Here is a 23,215-nt window from a genome sequence, read left to right on the forward strand (position 1 = left end):
GTTACATTTCCAATATTGCACGAAAAAATCCTTTCAATCCAAATCTGTATTCTATCGAAATCTTAAAATTGCAACAAAACATGACCAATTCTGTGTTAAACCAATATGAAATCATGAAATAGCACCAAAACGTAACAATTTTACAAGTTAGAATTCCTGATTACTTAAATACAATTAAAATCAACATAAAAGAGAACATATCAAGACTAGCTGGTATTATTTGACTATGGATACAACCAGCAAATCTCTACAAAGTGAGGGTTTTCCAGACATACTAACCAGGGTTATTAGCCACAAAGCGTATGATAGTGTACCCTCCATCCGGAATGGTGACCGTGTCCTTCAAGGGGGCTCCCTTGAGCTTCCTGTGCACCTCGCCCGCTGCATCCAGGTCCTTGATCTGCTGCACCGTGACATTGCGTCCCAGGCGCTCCATACCAACCACACGGAAGGCATATCCGTGCAGGTGGAATGGATGATTGGCATCAAACGTGAATCCTGTAAAAAAGAGTTACAACTTACTGGTAGTGACTACTGACATTTCTTCAATTAACACAATAAGAGGTGCCATGGCATAGTTGGGTAGACGAATTGCTGCAAAACTGGCATTGCGGATACGATTCCCGCCAAGGACAAAATAAACTCAAGAAAGAGATATTTTCAATCAACTAACTAACCATCACGCCGCTTCCCCACAGGGGTAGGCAGAGAGAATAGAACGCCATACTATTCTGTCTTTGCAAACATTCCTCGCCTCTTCCACGTTCATGCATCTCCTCATACACACCCACCGATTGTTTCGACTCCTAACCTGACCGCTTTTAAGTATTTGGCATACCTGATCGTGCCAAGTTTTTCTCGGTCTTCCTCTGCTCTATTTTCTCTTTTCAATTGGTTTGGGTATTGTGATATAATTTTAACATTTATCTTCCCTATCCTTACTATCCAACGTGCAGACAAACCTCTAAAAGTAGTGGCTAAGCAGGTTATTTTTTTTAATAACATCTATATAGTTTTATTTATTATGTAAAATGCATTTACACCAAGAAATATCAGTTAAAAAACATAAATCCTATGTCCATGTAACATTTTTGGTCGTGGAGGTGGCTGAAAAGATCATAAAGAACATATATGGTGTTCTGCGACTATATCTGCCTCCACCGCAACCAGAAATGTTACATGGGTGGACGCCACATCTGATCAACATGGTATATTCTTGATTATTAAATTAAGTTGATAAGAAGAGTATTTGATGAGATATAAATGGGAGAAAAAAGTAGAAACAAATTATTAATTATCTTTTCAAATAGAACTGATTCTGTTTTATCATTAATTGATTCAGAAGTCAGTTTGTGGTAAAATCTTTCTTTATTTTTAATTTAAGTTTACTTAGTAAATACCATTTTTTCTTAAAACCTATCACTACCTTAATCTACGACAGGCATTGTGGCGTAGTTGGGTAGACGCTCGACTGCGAAACTGGCGTCGCGGGTTCGATTTCCGCCAATTGCAAAATGAATTCAAGAAAGATTTATTTTCAATTGGTCTGTGTGTTTGTGATGTATTTTTCACAATCACCTTCCCTATCCTTACTATCCTACCTGCAGACAAGCATCTAAAATAGACGCTTTGCGGGTTGTTCCTTTTTAAAAAAATCTTAAAAATCTTCAACCTGCCAAGGAGACAACTCTAAAATGTAGAATTAGCTACACATACGGTGTTTGAAAATGATGCGGAATACATCAAAACACGTGTCATAATAGATTTTATGAAATAGTGGTACTAAGTAATAATAATAAAATAATAAACCCCTTATCCGCACCTCAATGGTGCATAGGGCACTGCTTCATAGAAACGTAGTGTTATCTTGATCGTTTACATATGAAGGAAAGGTGATCAGCCCTCCGCTTCAGGTACCAGTCCAGGGTAATATTGAATAAATATTACAGCGAAAAAATCACTTATTGCACTTATAGCAACTATGTACATATGTAGTTGTTGTTTTGTTAAACAGTCATATAAAGTGGCTTTGTGACTAAAATAGGATGTTTCCACCGCTACCGATAATGATGCATGAGAACGCATTATTAGGTGAGGATAGTATCAGAAAAATACAAACAATAATTGATTCACTACCTTCATCCACCATTATCAGTTCCACAACAGAGTTGAGGGGAATGTTGATCAGATGGGAGCATTCGCAATAGTCCTCCTTGCAGCCTTCTACTGTGGTCTCGTTGCAGAACATGGAGGGGTCCACCGAGGCACGTCCAGGCAGTACTGGGAAGGGGGGTAGCTTCATGCTGATGTGATTCAGTTGCGGGGTGTACAGACGAGACCTATTGTCCTTAACTGAAAGGATTACAGTAATTTCATTACATACATTTCAATCAATCGATTTTAAACATATCATAAATCGGTGCTCGTATGTGTTTACCTTCAAAATTTCACTTCTGGAGGTAATGTTGGTTCTCATCTCAATTCAATTCTATTTATTTTTTTTAAATTAACGTACACATTACAAACTAAAATTGACTGGGTATACATAAAAAAAAAATCAAAAACAAGCGAGAATACTCTTGTAAAAGATGTAGAAGAATCCCGCTTCGGAATACCCCTTCAGATACATGGACCAGTTCAATATCCAGCGTGATATTGTTTAGCATAGCGGTAGCTCTTCCTACTGGCATAACCATCGTCAGGTTGGTCCTGTATATAATAAAAATAATAATAAAACCCTTATCCGCACCCCTATGGTGCATAGGGCACTGCTTCATGTGAACACAGTGTTATCTTGATCGTTTACACACGAAGGAAAGGTGATCAGCCCTCCGCTTTAGGTACCAGTCCAGGGTAATATTCAATAAATATTACAGTGAAAAAATCACTTATATTTATTCGACCCCCCTGGGAATCGAACCCGGGACCTCCAGAACGGTAGCCGAGCGTGCTGACCATTACACTATGGAGACAGGTCCTGTATATAGGAATGTAAAACAATCTATCGCTGTCTCAGGTAACTAATCCGACGCTGTCTTAGGTAACTATCATGCCGCTTAGCTTAAAATGATTGAATACTTAAACAGAATTATATTTTTAATATGTTCGGCATTAACATTGTGGTAGCCGAGCGTGCTGACCATTACACTATGGAGACAGGTCCTGTATATAGGAATGTAAAACAATCTATCGCTGTCTCAGGTAACTAATCCGACGCTGTCTTAGGTAACTATCATGCCGCTTAGCTTAAAATGATTGAATACTTAAACAGAATTATATTTTTAATATGTTCGGCATTAACATTGTGGTAGCCGAGCGTGCTGACCATTACACTATGGAGACAGGTCCTGTATATAGGAATGTAAAACAATCTATCGCTGTCTCAGGTAACTAATCCGACGCTGTCTTAGGTAACTATCATGCCGCTTAGCTTAAAATGATTGAATACTTAAACAGAATTATATTTTTAATATGTTCGGCATTAACATTGTGGTAGCCGAGCGTGCTGACCATTACACTATGGAGACAGGTCCTGTATATAGGAATGTAAAACAATCTATCGCTGTCTCAGGTAACTAATCCGACGCTGTCTTAGGTAACTATCATGCCGCTTAGCTTAAAATGATTGAATACTTAAACAGAATTATATTTTTAATATGTTCGGCATTAACATTGTGGTATGACATGTTTAAACAAATTTTAACACTTGTATAATACCACTTATTGAGTTTTGATTTATTACACACGACTAGTTTCGAAAACTACAGTTGTTTTTATCGACTGGTGATTATTAAAACTAACGAGCAATTTTTTTTTTTCAGGTATATATAGAGGTTGTCACGGTAATAAATCAATCAAGAATCGTGAAAACAGTACATTTGACAGCATTAAGAAGGCTTTAAATATTAAACAAGACTTTATGATATGTTGTTTATATGTTCTTTACATGACTCACGTAGGACTTGAGAGTGAGCTATGACACAGAGGGAGGACAAAATAGACCTAATATTGTCAGAGTGACATAAGGGATGCAAGCTCCCTTGACTTCTTAATAATAATAATAAATTTAAAATGTACTTTCATTAATTGATTCGGCAGACACTTTATGGTAAAATCTATCCATTTTTAATTAATGTTTTACACTAACCATTGAATAGATAATGATCACAAATTTAACCACAATAGCGTAGAAATCCTAAAAATAATTAATACGAAAAGCCATAAACTGCAACATTTTGAAACAATAGAAATTCAAAAAAATAAAAATAAACCCATAATTAACAATATGACAATGACTAAAGCCTCCCCCTTATTGTCTATGTTCCCACTGATAAGAAATAAAAATTAAATAAATAAATAAAAACAGCTACTACCCCTCTTCAACCTTCAACGTCCCAAGGACCCAACTCTAAAATTTAGAATTAGCTTCACATACGGTGTTTGAAAATGATGCGGAATGTGTCGAAACACGTGTCACAGTACATTTTAAGAAATGGTGGTATTTACTAAGTAAAACATTAATTAAAAATAAAAATGTACCGCTCGCTACCTTGATAAAATCCGTAGTGAGGATATTTGTGATAGTGGAAGTTGTCCTTGGCATAGAAGTCATATGAGATGTAGTACTGGACATCGGGTTCCTCCTGTAGCGCCATGTCATCATCGTCCAGGGAGGTCAGCTCTGGGATACTGATTGTGTCATTGTGTCCTGTTCCCTTATTCAAAGCATTCACTTGCTAGAAAGGAAATATAAAAGGATATATCACATCAAGCTTATTGGAGAAAGAGGGACATTTCAAATTGTTATTTTAATCTAAATATTGTAAAATAAAACTGTAACTTTGATTTTGTCCGCCTCCGTAGTGTAATGGTAAGCGCGCTCGGCTACCGTTCTGGAGGTCCCGGGTTCGATTCCCAGAGGGGGGTCTAATAAATATAAGTGATTTTTTCACTCTAATATTTATTCAATATTACCCTGTGGTACCTGAAGCGGAGGGCTGATCACCTTTCCTTTGTGTGTTAACGATCAAGATAACACTGCGTTCATATGATGCAGTGCCCTATGCACCATTGAGGTGCGGATATGGGTTCGAATGACGAATGAACTTTGATTTTGACCACTTGCATTTTTAGTGCTTTAGCCCTTGGGGTATGTTTTTAAGAGGGATCAGCCTCCTGCGATGTCGATTCCCAGCTGTCTATCCATCTCTTTGGTGGTTTGCCCGTGAGTCATCTACCTTGGGGTTTGCAGTGCAGTGCAATGTTGGGGAGTCTGGATGGTTCCATTCTCCTCACATGCGCATACCATTGTCTTCTTCGTTGTCTTCCCCACATAAAGACATATTCGATCTCGCATATTTCTCTTATTCTGTTGTTCCTTATTCTATCTCGTAGACTCTTGGTCCTTAGTGTCTTCATTTCTGACACTCTTAGGTCGTTTTTTGTTACTGCGGTGTCCGCTCTGCATTCGATCCCATATGTCATGATGGGTCACACACAAGTTTTATATATTTTAAATTGAACTAATACCTGCTAGTCTTTATATATTCTTTTTTTAACTTTGTACTCATTTTGAAATAGATTTCAGATTATGAGCTTAAAAAATCCAATTTTTAAATTTTTAGACCTCTTCATATACAAAATGTTGGTTGATAATGTAAGTAAATGTTTGATGAATACTTACGTTTAGTCTACATTCATATTACATTTATATTTAGTAGTCATTTACATTTACATTTACATTTACATCTACATTTACATCTACATTTACATCTACATTTACATCTACATTTACATCTACATTCACATCTACATTTACATTTAGTTAGTCTACATTTGATATGATGATGGAATGCTTATTCTGAAAACGGCAGTCGTGCAGTAGTGTACTACACTGGTTTCTAGGAGAAACAAGTCTAGAATGCGCTATCGGACTATGCAGCCATGTTGTCGTCACCATTATGTCACCCTTACTAAGCACAACTCACCAGTCCTTCCCTGTGGCTCTCCTCCCAGGTGGGATCGCCCTCCGGCTCCTGCTCCAGCGCCCCTTCGTAGTGCAGCACGGCCACCTGCCTGGCCTTGGTGAAGCGCTCGTCGCAGTCCATCAGCCCCCGGAACCTGATCCAGTAGTTGTCTATCTCCTGGTTGGCCTCCACAATGAAGTCGAACCTCTCCCCGGCGTACGTCACAAGAGACACGGCTGGAAGACAACCAAATAATTTACTACAGCATATACTTATGTGTAACAATTTTTATAACATTTTGTGTTTATATAAATTATCTTCTCCTTCTCATGTCACTTTAAATAGAGGTTGGTGACCATCTCCTTAAACTCCACACAATCCTGAGGTAGAATTGTGAATGTGACACGTGTGTAAAGTATTCACTTAACCAGCCTATTCTTCTTTCATATATTGATAATGGCGTTAGCCCAAATAATTGCTTCATATTTGTTCCTCGATCGTTGACCAATATCACTTGAAAATAATCATTTTGATTTCTGAATACATTCAACGCACCGCATATCTATGCCAAAAAATGCAAAAATTGATACCACTATGACAGTTGAAGATGCATAATGTAACAGGAATACATTTTTGATAAATTTTTGAGTTATAGTGAAGTGACGGTTGATTTTCTTCTTTTATGGAGATAAAAGATTTTAACTCAAAAATTTACCAAAAATGCTTCAACTGTCACTGTGGCCAACTCGGAATAGTTGTACATAGTTATAAAAATATTTTTACCTTCGACTGGTTCAATATCATTGCCATCAGTGCTGATAACAGTGATCATGTGGTCATCCACTGAGACTTCAATGGGGCAGTTCAAGAACTCTGTGTTGATGATTCTGTATCGGTAACGATATCCCTAGAAAAATAAAAATATGGATCATTATTTGACAAAACAAAAGGAATAAGATATCCAAATATATTTATTAAAAACGTTTTAAAGGCATTGCAACCTTAAAGACAAAGAACTGTTAGTGGTTGATTCACATAATTGTCTTACTTCTCTAAAGGTGTTTAACAGGGATGTGTAATGTCTCAATGTTTTTTGTTGATGATTTGATGAAAAAAGTTAGCTAAGAAATAGATTTGCATTAGAGCTGGAATAAACAATCTGACCGCCTGACACCAATAATTACGGTTTTTGATTCAGATTTGTATATGTTAGTGCAAGTATGAAATAGTGGCAAATGGTGAAATTTTATAGCAAGTAGATTTTCTCGTATATTTGGGAATTATGTTTTCTTTGGGTCGAAAGATTGATAAAGATAGAGAAACAGCCGTGAATGCTGAGAATAAATTGAATGGTAGTGAAATAAAGAGTTGACTAAGTAAGAATGAAGATAAATTTAATGCAGTTTAATTCAAATTCCGATTTTCACTCTATTTAATATCACCATTGCCTTCTAGCAGAATCAAAAGACTGATCTTGTCTTCGTGTAATTAACAATCAAGATTGTCTTACGACACTTCAATACGATCCTTTACACCATTGGGTGTAGATAAAGGTTGGAAAATGATCTGAAATCCTTTACACCATTGGGTGTAGATAAAGGTTGGAAAATGATCTGAAATATTACCTGTTCTACATTAAACTTGGCTGTTGGCAAATAGAATGATCGTCCTCCCCTGAACTCTTGGAACCGTCCTCTGCCGTTGACCAGGAGGGAAGGAGGTTTGTTGGATCCGTTTGAGTGATGGTGACTTGTGAAGGCTGTTATACCAAGAGTGTGGGTCCAATCCATCACCATCATGATCTCTTCAGATCTAAGAACAGGCAATCAGTAGATGAAACAAAAATCTTTGTCAGAAAATATACCAATGAAAAAAATGTCTTTTTTATTGTAACTGCAGACAGTTGGTAGAATTCCATATTGAATTGTTGGGTAATATATCCAAAATAAAACAAGATTCATTGGATTGAATTATACATTTATTTATGTATGTGACGCGTTTCAATCCAACGAACCTTGTTTTATTTTGGATATATTACCCAACAAAAAATGTCTGTCCAAAAATGAAACATGTTTTACAAATCATCTATTCATTTTGAACTTTTGTAAATCTCGGTCTGTCAATCAATGAATCATGTTGAAATTAATACATCAGATTAAGGGTCGACAAGGTGTGGGCAGAAGACAGATCTCCTGGCTCCAGAATACATGAGATTGGACGGGGATCAGGACCGTAGAGGCGCTGTTTAGAGCTGCCCGAGACAAGGACAATTATTCTCAAGTGATAGTTGACGTCATGTCGACCCATGAAGAAGAAGAAGGTTTAAGATATGTCAACAGAGACCAATTATCTGTTCAAAAGTACAAATTAATGTATGGGCATTCAAGGGACTTGCAACCTGGACTTGCAACTTCAAGCTGGCTCAAGTGATCACTTTATATACTGTGTAACGTTGACCATCCTGCCTTCCTCTGTTAAATATTCATATCACCTCAATTTTTGGAAGTTGTAAATATATAAAGAATTTAACTAACTTTACATTATCTATGTTGATACTGATTGTAGAAACTGCCATGTGTTGTAATAATTTACTAATTTAATTGATTCGGCAGCCACATTGCGGTAATATCTATCCATTTTAAAATTTGATTTTAACTTGATGGATACCAATAATTTTAAAACTTAATTATCAAGAATGATCAAGTTAACATTACTCAATTTGATAAAGTGCCATATGCACTTTAAAAGAAAAAATAGAAGTTACCTATCAAAGTCATAGAGTTCTCTATGTCTGTCGGCCGGTTCCCTGACGATGAACGATCCGAAAGCACCATCGGCTCTCTGCATGCCCGCATGGGAATGCCAGAAGTGAGTTCCGGCATGCGCAGCAGCTACCTGGTACCTGAATGTGCTTCCGACGGATATGGGGCACTGAGTCACAAAGGGCGTTCCGTCCATGTAGGGAGTTCCGCGCTGGTGGTGTCCATGCCAGTGGATGGTTGTCCCTTCTGACATAAGGGAGTTTGTGACGTCAACTATGACTGTATCACCTTTGCATACCTGAAAATTAAGCACAAAATTTATTAAAAAATATATACAATACTTTACTTATTAATACTTTTACAGTTAATATACATATACATTCGTATATTCCTGAAATTTATTATATTATATCATATAATGGTTATGCAATTAAAAGTAGGCTTGTCTCTGGCCTATGTCTGTACACGATGGATTCTTCAGTTCTTTAGTTACGCGTTGCTGGTGGCAATGAGGATAGCCTGAAACGACTGGTTGTGATTAGTAGCCCGAAGGAGAAGAGAGGGAGAGGAAGATCTCCCGCACGATGAACCGATCAAGTTAAGACAGCAGCAGGCACCTCGGTGGTTGGAGCGCTACGTGCAGCGCAGTCAAGGGATAACTGGAGAAGAGTCATTGCTTCCACAAGGGTCACAACCCTCAGTAATAAGGACTTAAAAGGAGAAGAAGCTTCTTATTAATATCTCAAAACCTTAAATATATTTTTTTTAAATAGAAGAGGTCCTAGATGTGATCCTTGAGGTACACCCTTATTTTATATCTGTGCATATCAAATGTTTTGAGTTAGCTATCATTTGAATTTCAACACTGCATAATTGACTATATTTATAAAATAATAATAATAATAATAAAACCCTTATCCGCACCCCAATAGTGCATAGAGCACTGTTTCATATAAACGAAGTGTTATCTTGATCGTTTATACATGAAGTTAAGGTGATCAGCCCTCCGCTTCAGGTACCAGTCCAGGGTAATATTGAATAAATATTACAGTAAAAAATCACTTATATTTATTTCACCCTCCCTGGGAGCGTGCTGACCATTACACTACGGAGGTGGACAACATTTATACTATTTATTATATCAGACACTGGATTATCCAACCTATCAATTTGATATGAAACAACTATCGTTTTTTTATATGAAAGAAGATGGAAGTCTGAGCATCCCAGGGCGAATGTTACACATTTGTAAGGTGATTTTATAACCAGTCTATAAATGAAGGAAGATAAACGTCGGAGCTGGGAATTGTAGAACAAATATGATCAATATTTACGGAGCTAAATGTAGTAAAGTGAAGCTGTTGAACGCTGCTCTACCCCCTTTTTTTCTCCCACATAATGCATACTGGAAAGCACTATAGTAAAAGTGTAAGAATCCCTTATCCGTAGCATGACCTTGCATTTATTAGCAGGGTGCAAAAAAGTAAAAGATAGAAGAAGAAAAACAGTCTATAACAGTCCGTAAGGCCTGGAAAAACCCAGTCTTCCACATTCTTCTTCATCTTTGATGATATGCCAAGAAATGTTCACTCTTATTTCTTGCTTAATTATGGTCGTTACAGAGTGTAAGTCTCTGCGTCTTCAACGGTTGAGATACCAGAGAAAGAAAAAACACATTTCACCAGATAATCATCTGACCGCAATATATATATATATATATATATATATATATATATATATATATATATATATATATATATATATTATATATATATATATATATATATATATATATATATATATATGTATATATATATATATATATATATATATATATATATATATATTATATATATATATATATATATATATATATATATATATATATATGTATATATATATATATATATATATATATATATATATATATATATATATATATATATATATATATATATATATATATATATATATATATATATATATATACTCTTTCGTTTGATTTTTCTTTTAGAAAAACATTAGTATCAAGTACCTTTCTAGGATTTTTTTAGAATATCTGTGTATAAGATACTTATGCGTTTATAAATTAAAATTTGTTGTCATTCGTATAAACAGTATTCTAATTGGAAAATGAGATGCAGCGGAATGTTTTTCCGCCTTTCAATTAAATATAATAATAACAAACTCTACCATAAATCATATTTCTCACGCACTTATAAAGAAAATATCACTGTACCATATATTTAAATACTTGGTGTATTTAAATGATTTTTAGTACATGTTTAATAAACCACATTTCGTAATTATAAACTGCATGTATTTTAATATCACGTTAGAAACAGAACCTACGTCATTGGAAACACCAAACATCGCCTTGGAATGTTATTTCCTCAATTTTTGATGCGACAAATGGTACCTAACTACTAATTTGTGGATTTCCCTTCGATAATTTTATCAACATCGAAATAATATATCATTATTCCACAGGAATGAACCGCTCTTATTTTTTAAAGTAGATAACATGTTTTTTGTTAGGTTTTTACCCGAGAAGTTTTTTGATCGAGTTGATTGGTTTTCGAGGAATATGTGATGCGTCGCGTCAGCGGACATACCTACAGAGTAGAGGCTGCATCCACTTTGAAATTATAACAATTAAAGAAATGATTATTAATTAAAATTATTAAAGGTTTTTTGTGGCACATTTTATAAGACTTAATTTTTATGAAACTAAAAACTAAAACTAAAACTTGTGTTTTAAACCATTTTTATTTTTGGTACTTTTCTCCGACTGATTTCCATTTGCACATATCCATAACTGAATATGACAAGGTGCTTGTCGAAACTGGTGGGAGAAAAGCACCAAGTGGTAGAAAAATAAAACAATACCTTTTCTTCAAAATGCAAAAACAACACTTTCTACCCCGTAACGGGTAAATATAAAGTTTAAAATATGCCGCTTATGCTGAGATATAGTACATTTTCTGGGCATTCCGAAAACATGCACAACTGAAAATTAACGATTTTTTATATATGACGTTGAAAGGAGTAAGCGACATGTGTAACACTTCGTAAGCCTTCCATATTCTCCTTCTGTGTTGAGATGTCTAAAAATAAGTTTAAAAAAAAGTTGTTTTAATTTCTCCTGTGTGTAGAAGAAATTAACACAATAAACAGTAGCAGAAATTCAAATAGGCGTAATAAAATTTATTCAAAAAGCATGCACCAGCGAATTTATCGTATTTTCATTGCGAATACCAACAGAACGGGATTCGCAAAGAGAAGCTGCGTGACCATGAAGCCGAGGGCATTATTTGCGGTCAGATGATTATCTGGTGAAATGTGTTTTTTCTTTCTCTGGTATCTCAACCGTTGAAGACGCAGAGACTTACACTCTGTAACGACCATAATTAAGCAAGAAATAAGAGTGAACATTTCTTGGCATATCATCAAAGATGAAGAAGAATGTGGAAGACTGGGTTTTTCCAGGCCTTACGGACTGTTATAGACTGTTTTTCTTCTTCTATCTTTTACTTTTTTGCACCCTGCTAATAAATGCAAGGTCATGCTACGGATAAGGGATTCTTACACTTTTACTATAGTGCTTTCCAGTATGCATTATGTGGGAGAAAAAAAGGGGGTAGAGCAGCGTTCAACAGCTTCACTTTACTACATTTAGCTCCGTAAATATTGATCATATTTGTTCTACAATTCCCAGCTCCGACGTTTATCTTCCTTCATTTATAGACTGGTTATAAAATCACCTTACAAATGGTTATAAAATCACCTTATTATATATATATATATATATATATATATATATATATATATATATATATATATATATATATATATATATATATATATATATATATATATATATATATATATATATATATATATATATATATATATATATATATATATATATATATATATATATATATATATATATATATATATATATATATATATATATATATATATATATATATATATATATATATATATATATATATATATAATTGCTTGTAAACAAACATATTTTAAAAAGGTATTTGTCAGACGTATGAAGTTCTGTAATTTTTATTTTGTATTTTTGCTCTTTCACTCATAAATGATTGAAAAATATTGACGATAAAACACTGTTATTTGGTTATCGTTTAATTTTACCGGATTTGCAGTGTTGCGTTTCCAATTTAGACAAATAATTATCATATGCAACTTAAATCAATATCATTTCGTAAAACAAATAATTTCAAACCGGTTTTATGAATAATAAATCTTTATTTTTAGTACTTAAGTAAATATTATTGAGTGGATTCTTTAGATGAATTTCAGGAAAATCCCGTTTATTCGATTATAAGGAAAGTCAAGAGTTATAACTTCAATATTAGAATAATGTAAATAAAACTAAATATTATATTAATATCTTAATAGATTTCAATATTTAGTAAATATTTTTGTGGCAAAAAATGTACTCGTACATTGGACCGAACAGTTTAATAAACGAATAAAATATTAACTTAACAATTGATTTTTTGTATGATGAAATCACATAATTTTTTGACACCTCATCAAAGATGAAGAAGAATATGGAAGTCTGGGCATTTACGGGGCTGACGACCGTCATCGGCTGGTTTAAGTGATCACTTTACACACGTGTAACATTCACCAATTCTACCCATTATTGACAACCACACTACTCAAATTCTTGGAAGTTCTATATATATGAACCAATTTTGAAACCTTGTTCTTGAATCACTAGAACCTCACTAGAGACATCTATTGGTGAGATGTAAAGAAGCTTTTTATTAAGCAGAAACTCATATATTAGTATGGGAGATCCGAATCCCGGATTATAATCACACACATGAGAAACGCCAGAAAATACCATTTTCATTTTTATTATTAAGCTTATAATTTGACCAGATAATTTATTTACAACATTTTGAGTGTGTCCAAATACTTGATCACAAAATCTGGATTATCTCCAATTACAGGAGTTATTTTCATAAAATATTATATGAAAATAACTCCTGTAATTGGAGATAATCCAGATTTTGTGAACAAGTATTTGGACACACTCAAAATGTTGTATCAAATCACATACTAAAAAACTAGAGTTTCAACTTGGATCTACCATAAACTGATTCTGACACTAATGCATGAAATTTAAGAATTGAGTTTGCAAAATAAGGATAAAAGTTGACTGAATGCAGTCGACATGTGATCACTCATGTTCGTGATGTTCGAACAGTCGAATAAGGTAATATTGCAAGGCTGAGAAAAGCATTATCGATAGAATGAAGAAAGATTTGTTGAGATGGTTGGATATGTGGAAAAAATGAGTGAGAAAATAATGATAAAATAAATATATGAGACGAATGTCGATGGAAATAGAGGCATAGGAAATCAGAGGAAAACTTGGCATGACGGCTATCACGTACATATAACACATAAAAAATACTTTACAGTTAATTTTGGGCATGATTTTTATCGGAACTAAAAAAATCAAGAAATTTCTTAAGGACCTTGTTTGCAAAAAAGGTTATTATTTTTTCTATATATTTTAGTAAAATATCGCCCCGAAGAAAGCCGTTGCAAAGGTGGCTAAAACATTGGTCGAAGTGTGTATATATTCTGTATATTGATATACATGGCGGTATACGAGTATATCGAACATGTAGTTAACCAGGCAATAAAAATGGATCTTCCTCGAAAGTTATCTAGAGGAAGGCCAAGGAATTCATGGGTGAAGCAGAAAGATAACATGATTCGAAGGCATGGCCTAGGTGACGTTATCCAGGACAGAAGGACATATAACCTGAGGACGAGGAGAGCTGACCCCAGCAGTCTACAAGTACAATAAACTGGGATGTAGCCAAGAAGAAGATACGAGTATATCAGATCCAGATGATGCAAACACTGACAATGTGTGGGATTCCAGGGGCAAGTAAAGTGAAACAGAGGAAACGAGAAAGGAAAAGTTTCGAAATTGGTATGGTCAATTATCAATTTACATTTCTATATTGATGATGATGATGACCAATACATAATTTTCCGCACAACAGAACATGAGAAATCTGCATCGATATTATTGCGAGACGCTCGTATCAATAGGGTTAGGTGTTAGGTAGGTAAGTACTTGATAAGAACTTGAAGGTTTCTGTTTAAAACAATGCATCTATGATTACGTTAGTGCTGGTTTATGGTTGTCAAAAGTCGGAAAACTGCCACAGAAAAACAACATTTTGGATTTGTCGCTGATGAACGCGGGATAGGAAACAAATAATTTTAAACGTCATCGAAAACTCGAGGAAGGCCAAGGAATTCATGGGTGAAGCAGAAAGATAACATGATTCGAAGGCATGGCCTAGGTGACGTTATCAAGGACAGAAGGACATATAACCTGAGGACGAGGAGAGCTGACCCCAGCAGTCTACAAGGACAATAAACTGGGATGTAGCCAAGAAGAAGATACGAGTATATCAGATCCAGATGATGCAAAGACTGACAATGTGTGGGATTCCAGGGGCAAGTAAAGTGAAACAGAGGAAACGAGAAAGGAAAAGTTTCGAAATTGGTATGGTCTAGGTGACGTTGTCCATGATTGAAGAACCTAAAACCTGAGGACGAGGAGAGCTGATACCAACAGTCGATAACGATTGATACAAAGACGATTAGTTGGGATGAAGCTAGGAAGAAGAAGGTATACTAGTATATCAGCTGTCATTGTTTTGAAAATGATTTCTTTAAATCTTGAACCCTATCAAAACAGTTCAAGAAAAATCAGTAAAGTCATTTTAAAAAGCAAAAAAAAAACCTATCCAACAAAATTATCATTTTCAATATATGTATTCATATACATGTTGATCGAAAAAAATACTACAAGAAATACAATAAAAATCATAATTATAAATTATATCACTCACAAACAAAAACCATAAAATAATAATAAGTGTAAGTCCCTCTCCAAGCACAAGAGCTTAGTCTATTGCGACAGAACAGCGTAATTAATCTTAAAATTGTAAGTCAAAAATATCTAGAAAATGAATTAAATTATTGAAAAACCTTTGTAACCATATTAAATCAAATAAAAATTATATAAACGCAATTCAAATATAAGCATGATCGCAATTGAACTTACTTGAATACTTGGACCAGGCATCTTCCTATTGATAACGGTGAGCGGCCTGTTGACTCCGTCTCCTGCGATGCAGTCAATTCTGTCGCAATCGGTTGCATTGAATGGACAATCGTAGCAAGCCTTGCTCATGGACTGGTACCATTCAATCTCAAACTTGTAGTAACACTCCATGTTCTTTCCTGGTTCACATTCCCTGTAGCATGGATGATCAGCTCCATCTTTCGGTTCCTCGACAACATCTTCTTCTTCCATTTTATTTTCTACCTTAGTAGTTTCTTCATTGTTGTCTTTAATCTCTACGTCTTCCAATATTTCTGTCTCTTGTGTTATTTGATTATCTTCAACGTCTATTTTGTTTGGTTTTTCATTATAACCCGCTATAACTAACGCTTCTTCTTTGCTTATTTTTACTGTATTTTGGTCTGCAATTAGAGCAGCTGTCGCACTGTCAGCTCTTGGAACTGCTGTGTCTGTTATTGAATCTTTGAATTCGGTTGTGACTGGCAGGGTGTCTTGTAAAACGTCTGAAAAACGAAACAAGAAACGTTATTTAATCACAATATTTTAGATTTTTCGTGTTTTACGTTTATTAATTACATGTTTTTAGCTTTTTAAGAAGCTTGGGAATATTTTTTTGGTAATATAACAGTTTGAAACATGAACATATTGAATGCATTGGAAATGTATTGCTGAAGGTGGATGTCGTGAATCATTCAAACTGCGAGACCCACAAAGTCACTATCTTCTAGGAAATAGAGATATTGAAAGACTCCGTATAGCTCAAGGAAGAAAAGTTTATTTATTTTTCTGAGTATATATGGTATTGCTGTGAAGAATAAAGTCATGAATAATTTCGAAAATTTAGAAATACAAAAAAAAATAATTGAGATAAAACGTTAATTAATAATATACTGTTTAAAAATACGTCACCATTATTATCTATGTTTCCTTTTACAAAAAATCTTGTTCCTTAACCCCCCCCCCCCTTCCCTATATTTATTAACCTATGTATACCCCTAAATATATTTTTTGTTCATTAGTTTTAATTTTTACCAGAAGATGAAAACATTTGTAAGTTTTCTAAACGAGTCGTATATATAAATAAAACTCATTAAGTGGTATATTCAAATATTTAAAAAAAAAATTAAATAAGAATAAAGACTATCTAAAGAATCTGGTAGTAATATGAAAAGTTAAAGAAATACCCACTTAAAGATTGTTTCAAGGAGACCAAATAAATAAGTTCAAACGGATTTCTTCAAGCACTGTTTTCTATTTGATTCCAGGGCTGTGAAGAATGGAATCGAATCGTCTACCACGTCTTAGACAACCTAAAATATTACCACTGACAAGCAAGACGAAGAAGAACTTACCGCTGTAAGTTGGTACTGCGCAGATCACCAGCAGCAGAAGGCAGCAGCTGGAGACACGAGCTCGTGAAGGGGCCATCTTCACTTGGTTTTCTGAAATCAAATGACGTAATTGTAAATACATATTCAATGCTGTACGTATGTAATTACATAATCTAATCAATAGTTGAAATACCAGAAAAAATCTGAGTGAAGAAGGAAAAATACCTTATCTACTAATTGAAAGTGTAACATTTTCCACTCATAGTAAATCGTTGGGTGACTCATTTTGTCCATGCTATAAATATCTCAAGACATATGGAAAAAAATCTTACAGACGGAAATACGGAAGTCTGAGTGTTTACTAGAGCTTAAAATCTGCCATTGTTAAGAATATGAATTATTATTAAAATTTTAATTATTTTGAATGAAAAATATTTGTGTCACAAATATTTCGATTTCATACTATTTTCGTAGGCAACCTGTTATTAGCCTATTATTTCGAGAAACAAAAATACTTTGTGTTCTGATCCACTCACATTTTTATTAACCAACTAGTTTCGGCAACAACCTGTTGCCCTCTTCAGGGTTACATTTATTATGTTATTAACCCTATATTACTAAACTATCTAACGAGTGACATTGTTACTAAAATTCATTAAAAATACGACATAGAAATAAAACGGGAGTAAATAAGATAATCAAAAACTTTTATTATTATAGAAGTAGTTATAACATTCTTTTGGTTTAGGAGATCGAGATTTATTAAAAAAATTAAAGGTACATTAGGAAGCTATTGTGAAACAGTGGCTGCAGGAACGACGCGAAAATTGTTTTTCCAGGTATCGTCATTTTGCCGTCGTATTTTTTACGATAGTTTAGTATTCTAGGGTTAAAAATAAGAATCAAATTGCAGTAGGGTACGTTCGAATATAAAAAAACTTGATCACTTTACACATTGTGTAACATTTACAACATTTCGAGTGTGTCCAAATACTAGTTCACAAATCTGCATTATCTCCAATCATGGAAGTTATTTTACACATTATTCGTTGGTATCTCAATTCAGATGAAGAAGAATATGGAAGTCAAGCATTTATATCCGTCTGAGGGACTGTCCTAGGCTGCTTTAAGTGATCACTTTACACACGTGTAACATTCAACACTATGTTGTTGTCGAATCTTCTGTATATTCTTCATGAAAAGTAATCTGTTCAGAAATATAATAGAAACTTAATATTCGCAAAGCTGAAAAGGGCGTCCGAATTTCACGATATTTTTCATGACATTAGAACAACAAAAATATATTATTTTGGATTTCATGGTAGTTCAAATAAATTTGCAGTCGTAAATGAATTAAAAGTAGTTACAGAACACTTGGCTAGCCATGCATGAGATAGTGCAGATTCAGTACTCGGTGAATAAATACAGCATCAAGTGGAAAATTTAATTTAATTACTTGAAAGATATGCCGGCGAGATGCACTCACTCAGCCTTCATTTGTAACGATCCAATGACAAATAATTTTTAACCTTTTTTCTCCAAGTTTTGCATTTGTGTTATTACGTATACTTATCATTTCGTTTTTCATAATTGTTATTTTTATTTAATTTATTTTGAGTGGCAGAAATGAAGACTCTAAGAAGCATATCAGGCAAGAGTCTTCGAGATAAAATAAGAAACGCCAGGATCAGGGAAACATGCGAGATCGAAGATGTCGTTGGGTGGAAAAGGCAACGTAGGAGACAATGGTATGCGCATGTGAGGAGAATGGAACCATCCAGACTCTCCCACATCGCACTGTACGGCCAACCCCATGGTAGACGATTCCCGAGCAGACCGCCAAAGAGATGGGTCGATAGCTGGGAATCGACATCGCAGGAGGCTAATCCCTCTTAAAAACAGGCCACAAAGGCCTACAACAAGATGAATAAGAAGAAGAAGGTATTTACCAAGTAAAAATTAAAGAAAATTATTTATGCCATGCCATGCAACATGGCCGAATGATGCGATCTAATTCAAATCTATCCACCTCAGTTATCCATTTATGAATCCCTCTTTATACTTATTTTCGTTTTTCAATGATTTTATGGATAATGGAAGCAGGTTGTGCAACTTTATGGCATAAAAATCGAAGTTCTTTTTACCAGCGAGTGTTTTTGCCTAGAATTTTCACTCATGAATTACATGAAATTATAGTAACGTTAAACATAAAGAGTAAATCCACTCACGAGTAATAGGCTATTGAACTTAAAAAGTTGAAGCCTGAGTAGGGTCATAATAAGCGGTGTTGCATAAGCCGTAGCCAGATTTCACAGTCACTTGGACGTTAGATAATTTTAAAAAATACATGACGTTTTCGGTTTTCTTTGATGTGTTTCTGTGTTTTAAAATTGAAATGAAACATGCTCACCGCTTATATGAAAATTATACAAAGCTAAGTCATTTTTACAGCCGATCGGTCTCGCTACTGGGATTTTCCAGTGCACAGGATATGATCGTAATATTGTAATGATCACTTGGAATTATCGGAACGTGCTTCACACTATCAACTCCAGATTTGAATTGGGTAATAAAAAACAACTAAGAATCAACACGTATTTGAACGTGACTACTCCTGTAAATAAGACGTGTATTTTTTCATTTTCATTAAACATATTTAATACAATCACATTAGAAAATTTAATTAATTTAATTTAATTTAATTTAATTTAATTTAAATTTAATTTAATTTACATCTCACCAATAGATGTCTCTAGTGAAGTTCTAGTGATTCATGAACAAGGTTTCTAAATTGGTTCATATATATAGAACTTCCAAGAATTTGTGTTGTGTGGTTGTCAATAATGGGTAGAATTGGTGAATGTTACACGTGTGTAAAGTGATCACTTAAACCAGCCTATGACGGTCGTAAGCCCCGTAAATGCCCAGACTTCCATATTCTTCTTCATCTTTGATGAGATGTCAAAAAATAATAAGAAAATTTAAATGGGAAAATGAAAATGATCTGCTGAAAAAAATTTCAAGTAATTTTAAATGTAGGTACTATGATCAATTTTTAATATATATATATATATATATATATATATATATATATATATATATATATATATATATATATATATATATATATATATATATATATATATATATATATATATATTTGTTATATCATGAATCCAAAAAAATATACGACATATAGTAGATTTCAACTCATTAAAAATAAATAATAAAGAAGAGGAAGACCGAGAGAAACTTGGCATGATGCCAAATACTTGAAAGTGGTCAGGTTAGGAGTTGAAACAATCGGCAAGTATGTATGAGGAGATGCATGAACGTGGAAGAGGCAAAGAATGTTTACAAGGACAGAGTAATGTGGCGTTCTGTTCTCTTTGCCTACCCCTGCGGGAAAGCGGCGTGATGGTTAGTTAGTTAGTTAAAAATAAATAATTGAGATTTCTAAACAGTCACATGGAAGTTTGGGCATTAACATAATATTATATTATGTATTGTATTATATAATATATAATATAATATTATATTATATATTATATAATACAATACATAATATAATATTATATTAATTATTATATCTTTGTTCGCCTCCGCAGTGTAATGGTCAGCGCGCTCGGGTACCGCACTGGGGGTCCCGGGTTCGATCCCCGTATGGTAAAATAAATAGTAAAGTGATTTTTTCACTCTAATATTTATTCCATATAACCCTGGACTGGTGCCTGGAGCGGAAGGCTGATCACCTTTCCTTCGTGTGTTAATGACCAATATAACACTGCGTCAATACGATGCAGTGCCCTATGCACCAATGGGTGCGGATAAGGGCTAGAATATAACATAATATATATTAACATAATATGTCGGGTTGTGGTCCCGTGGTTAGTGTCGCGGACTCTTAAGTTAGAGTTTCTCGGTTCAAACCCACTCTACTACAATTTGAAACCTATTTCTAATAATGAGCCGCTTAGGCTCACAGATAAAGTATGAAATTGTAATATTTTTGTAAATAATATGCAGCATTAAACAACTTAGAGCTACAGTGAAACCACTCCTGAGTCACTATATACGACAATGTTGTATATAGTGACTCAGGAGTGGTTTCAAGTGGTTGACAAGTGTTGACATAATACGTAGATAATACTTTAAAATATTATTTTTTGACATCTCGTCAAAGATGAAGAAGAATATGGAAATCTGGGCACTGACGGGGCTGACGACCGTCATAGGCTAGGTTAAGTGATCACTTTACACACGTGTAACATTCACTAATTCTACCCATTATTGACAACCACACTACTCAAATTACTCAAGTTCTATATATCGCTCACTCCTTTCAAGAACGTCATAAATCAAAAAACTTGATTTTTCAGGAGAACGTTTTGAAAGTTTAAAGATATAATGCAATGTATTAAAAATAAATATCAAGCTACTTTTTAAAATTTTTACTGCGCAACAGATCTTTTGAGGTAGAACCTGAAGGTTTTTTTTATCAATTTGAAAAATATATAGTTTATTTAAAAAATTTATTAAACAATACATTTTCTTCAAAAGGCAAAAACATCACTTTCTGCCCAGTAGCGGGTAAATAATAAGTTTAAAATATGCCACTTTTGCTGGGATATAGTACATTTTCTGTGCATTCCGAAAACATGCACAACTGAAAATTGACGATTTTTGATTTATGACGTTCTTGAAAGGAGTGAGCGATATATGAACCAATTTTAAAACATTATTCTTTAATCACTAGAACTTCACTAGATACATCTATCGGTGAGATGAAAGAAGCTTTTTGTTGAGCAGAAACTCTTTTATTAGCATGTGAGGTCCGAATCTTGGATTATAATCACACACATAAGACTTAGGTCAGCCCCGTAAATGCCCAGACTTCCATATTCTTCTTCATCTTGATGATGAAATGTTAAAAATAATATGAAAATAACTCCTGTAATTGGAGATAATCCAGATTTGTGAACAAGTATTTGGACACACTCAAAATGTTGTAAATAATATTAAAATTGAATGTAATAAAAATAATAATACTAACTAACTCTAACCATCACGCCGCTTCCCCGCAGGGGTAGGCAGAGAGAATAGAGCGCCACACCACTCTGTCCTTGCAAACATTCTTCGCCTCTTCCACGTTCATGCATCTCCTCATACATACCCGCCGATTGTTACGATAATATAATCATTTTAAAATATATATATAAGTATATATTTTTTAAATAGAAATATTTTTATTTTTATTATTTACACAAATATTTCAATTTCACACTATTTTTGTGAGCTTAAGCGGCTCATTATTAAATATATACTCATATCGCTCACTCCTTTCAAGAACGTCATAAATCAAAAAACTTCATTTTTCAGGAGAACGTTTTTAAAGTTTAAAAATATAATACAATTTATTAAAAATAAATATCTAGCCACTTGTCGAACTTTTTACTGTGCAAAAGATCTTTTTAGGTAAAACATGAAGGTGTTTTCTCCATTTGAAAAAAAATGGTAAATTTAAAAAAAATAATTAAACAATACCTTTTCCTCAAAATGCAAAAACAACACTTTCTGCACTGTAGCGGGTAAATATTAGGTTAAAAATATGCCACTTTTCTTGGGATTTAGTTCATTTTCTGGGCATTCCGAAAAGATGCACACTTGAAAATGGACGATTTTTGAATTATGACGTTCTTGAAAGGAGTGAGCGATATATTATATATTATATATATATATATATATATATATAAATATTTATATATATATATATATATATATATATATATATATATATATATATATATATATATATATATATATATATATATATATATATATATATATATATATATATATATATATATATATATATATATATATATATATATATATATATATATATTTATATATATATATTTATATATATATATAAATATATATATATATATATATATATATATATATATATATATATATATATAT

The 23,215-nt window shown here is 33.6% G+C and overlaps 1 protein-coding gene across 2 annotated transcripts in view; it reads right to left on the reverse strand.

Moving 5' to 3' along the window:
- LOC148307065 (multicopper oxidase 3-like) overlaps positions 1–23,215 on the reverse strand; it is an 81,956-nt gene that overhangs the window by 3,475 nt on the left and 55,266 nt on the right. For both annotated transcript variants that reach the window (XM_088263981.1, XM_088263979.1), the window contains exons 2-10: positions 17,252–17,341; positions 15,879–16,402; positions 8,731–9,026; positions 7,592–7,778; positions 6,750–6,873; positions 5,988–6,202; positions 4,550–4,736; positions 2,137–2,352; positions 280–498 (exon numbers count right to left, since the gene is read on the reverse strand). In XM_088263981.1, coding sequence (XP_088120107.1) covers positions 280–498; positions 2,137–2,352; positions 4,550–4,736; positions 5,988–6,202; positions 6,750–6,873; positions 7,592–7,778; positions 8,731–9,026; positions 15,879–16,402; positions 17,252–17,327 — 2,044 coding nt within the window. In that variant the 5' untranslated portion in view covers positions 17,328–17,341. The remainder of the gene's footprint in view (positions 1–279; positions 499–2,136; positions 2,353–4,549; positions 4,737–5,987; positions 6,203–6,749; positions 6,874–7,591; positions 7,779–8,730; positions 9,027–15,878; positions 16,403–17,251; positions 17,342–23,215) is intronic.

This window comes from Brachycentrus maculatus, unplaced genomic scaffold (assembly GCF_059751285.1).
Source record: "Brachycentrus maculatus isolate JH-2025_06_01 unplaced genomic scaffold, ASM5975128v1 h1tg000211l, whole genome shotgun sequence".
NCBI lineage: Eukaryota > Metazoa > Arthropoda > Insecta > Trichoptera > Brachycentridae > Brachycentrus > Brachycentrus maculatus.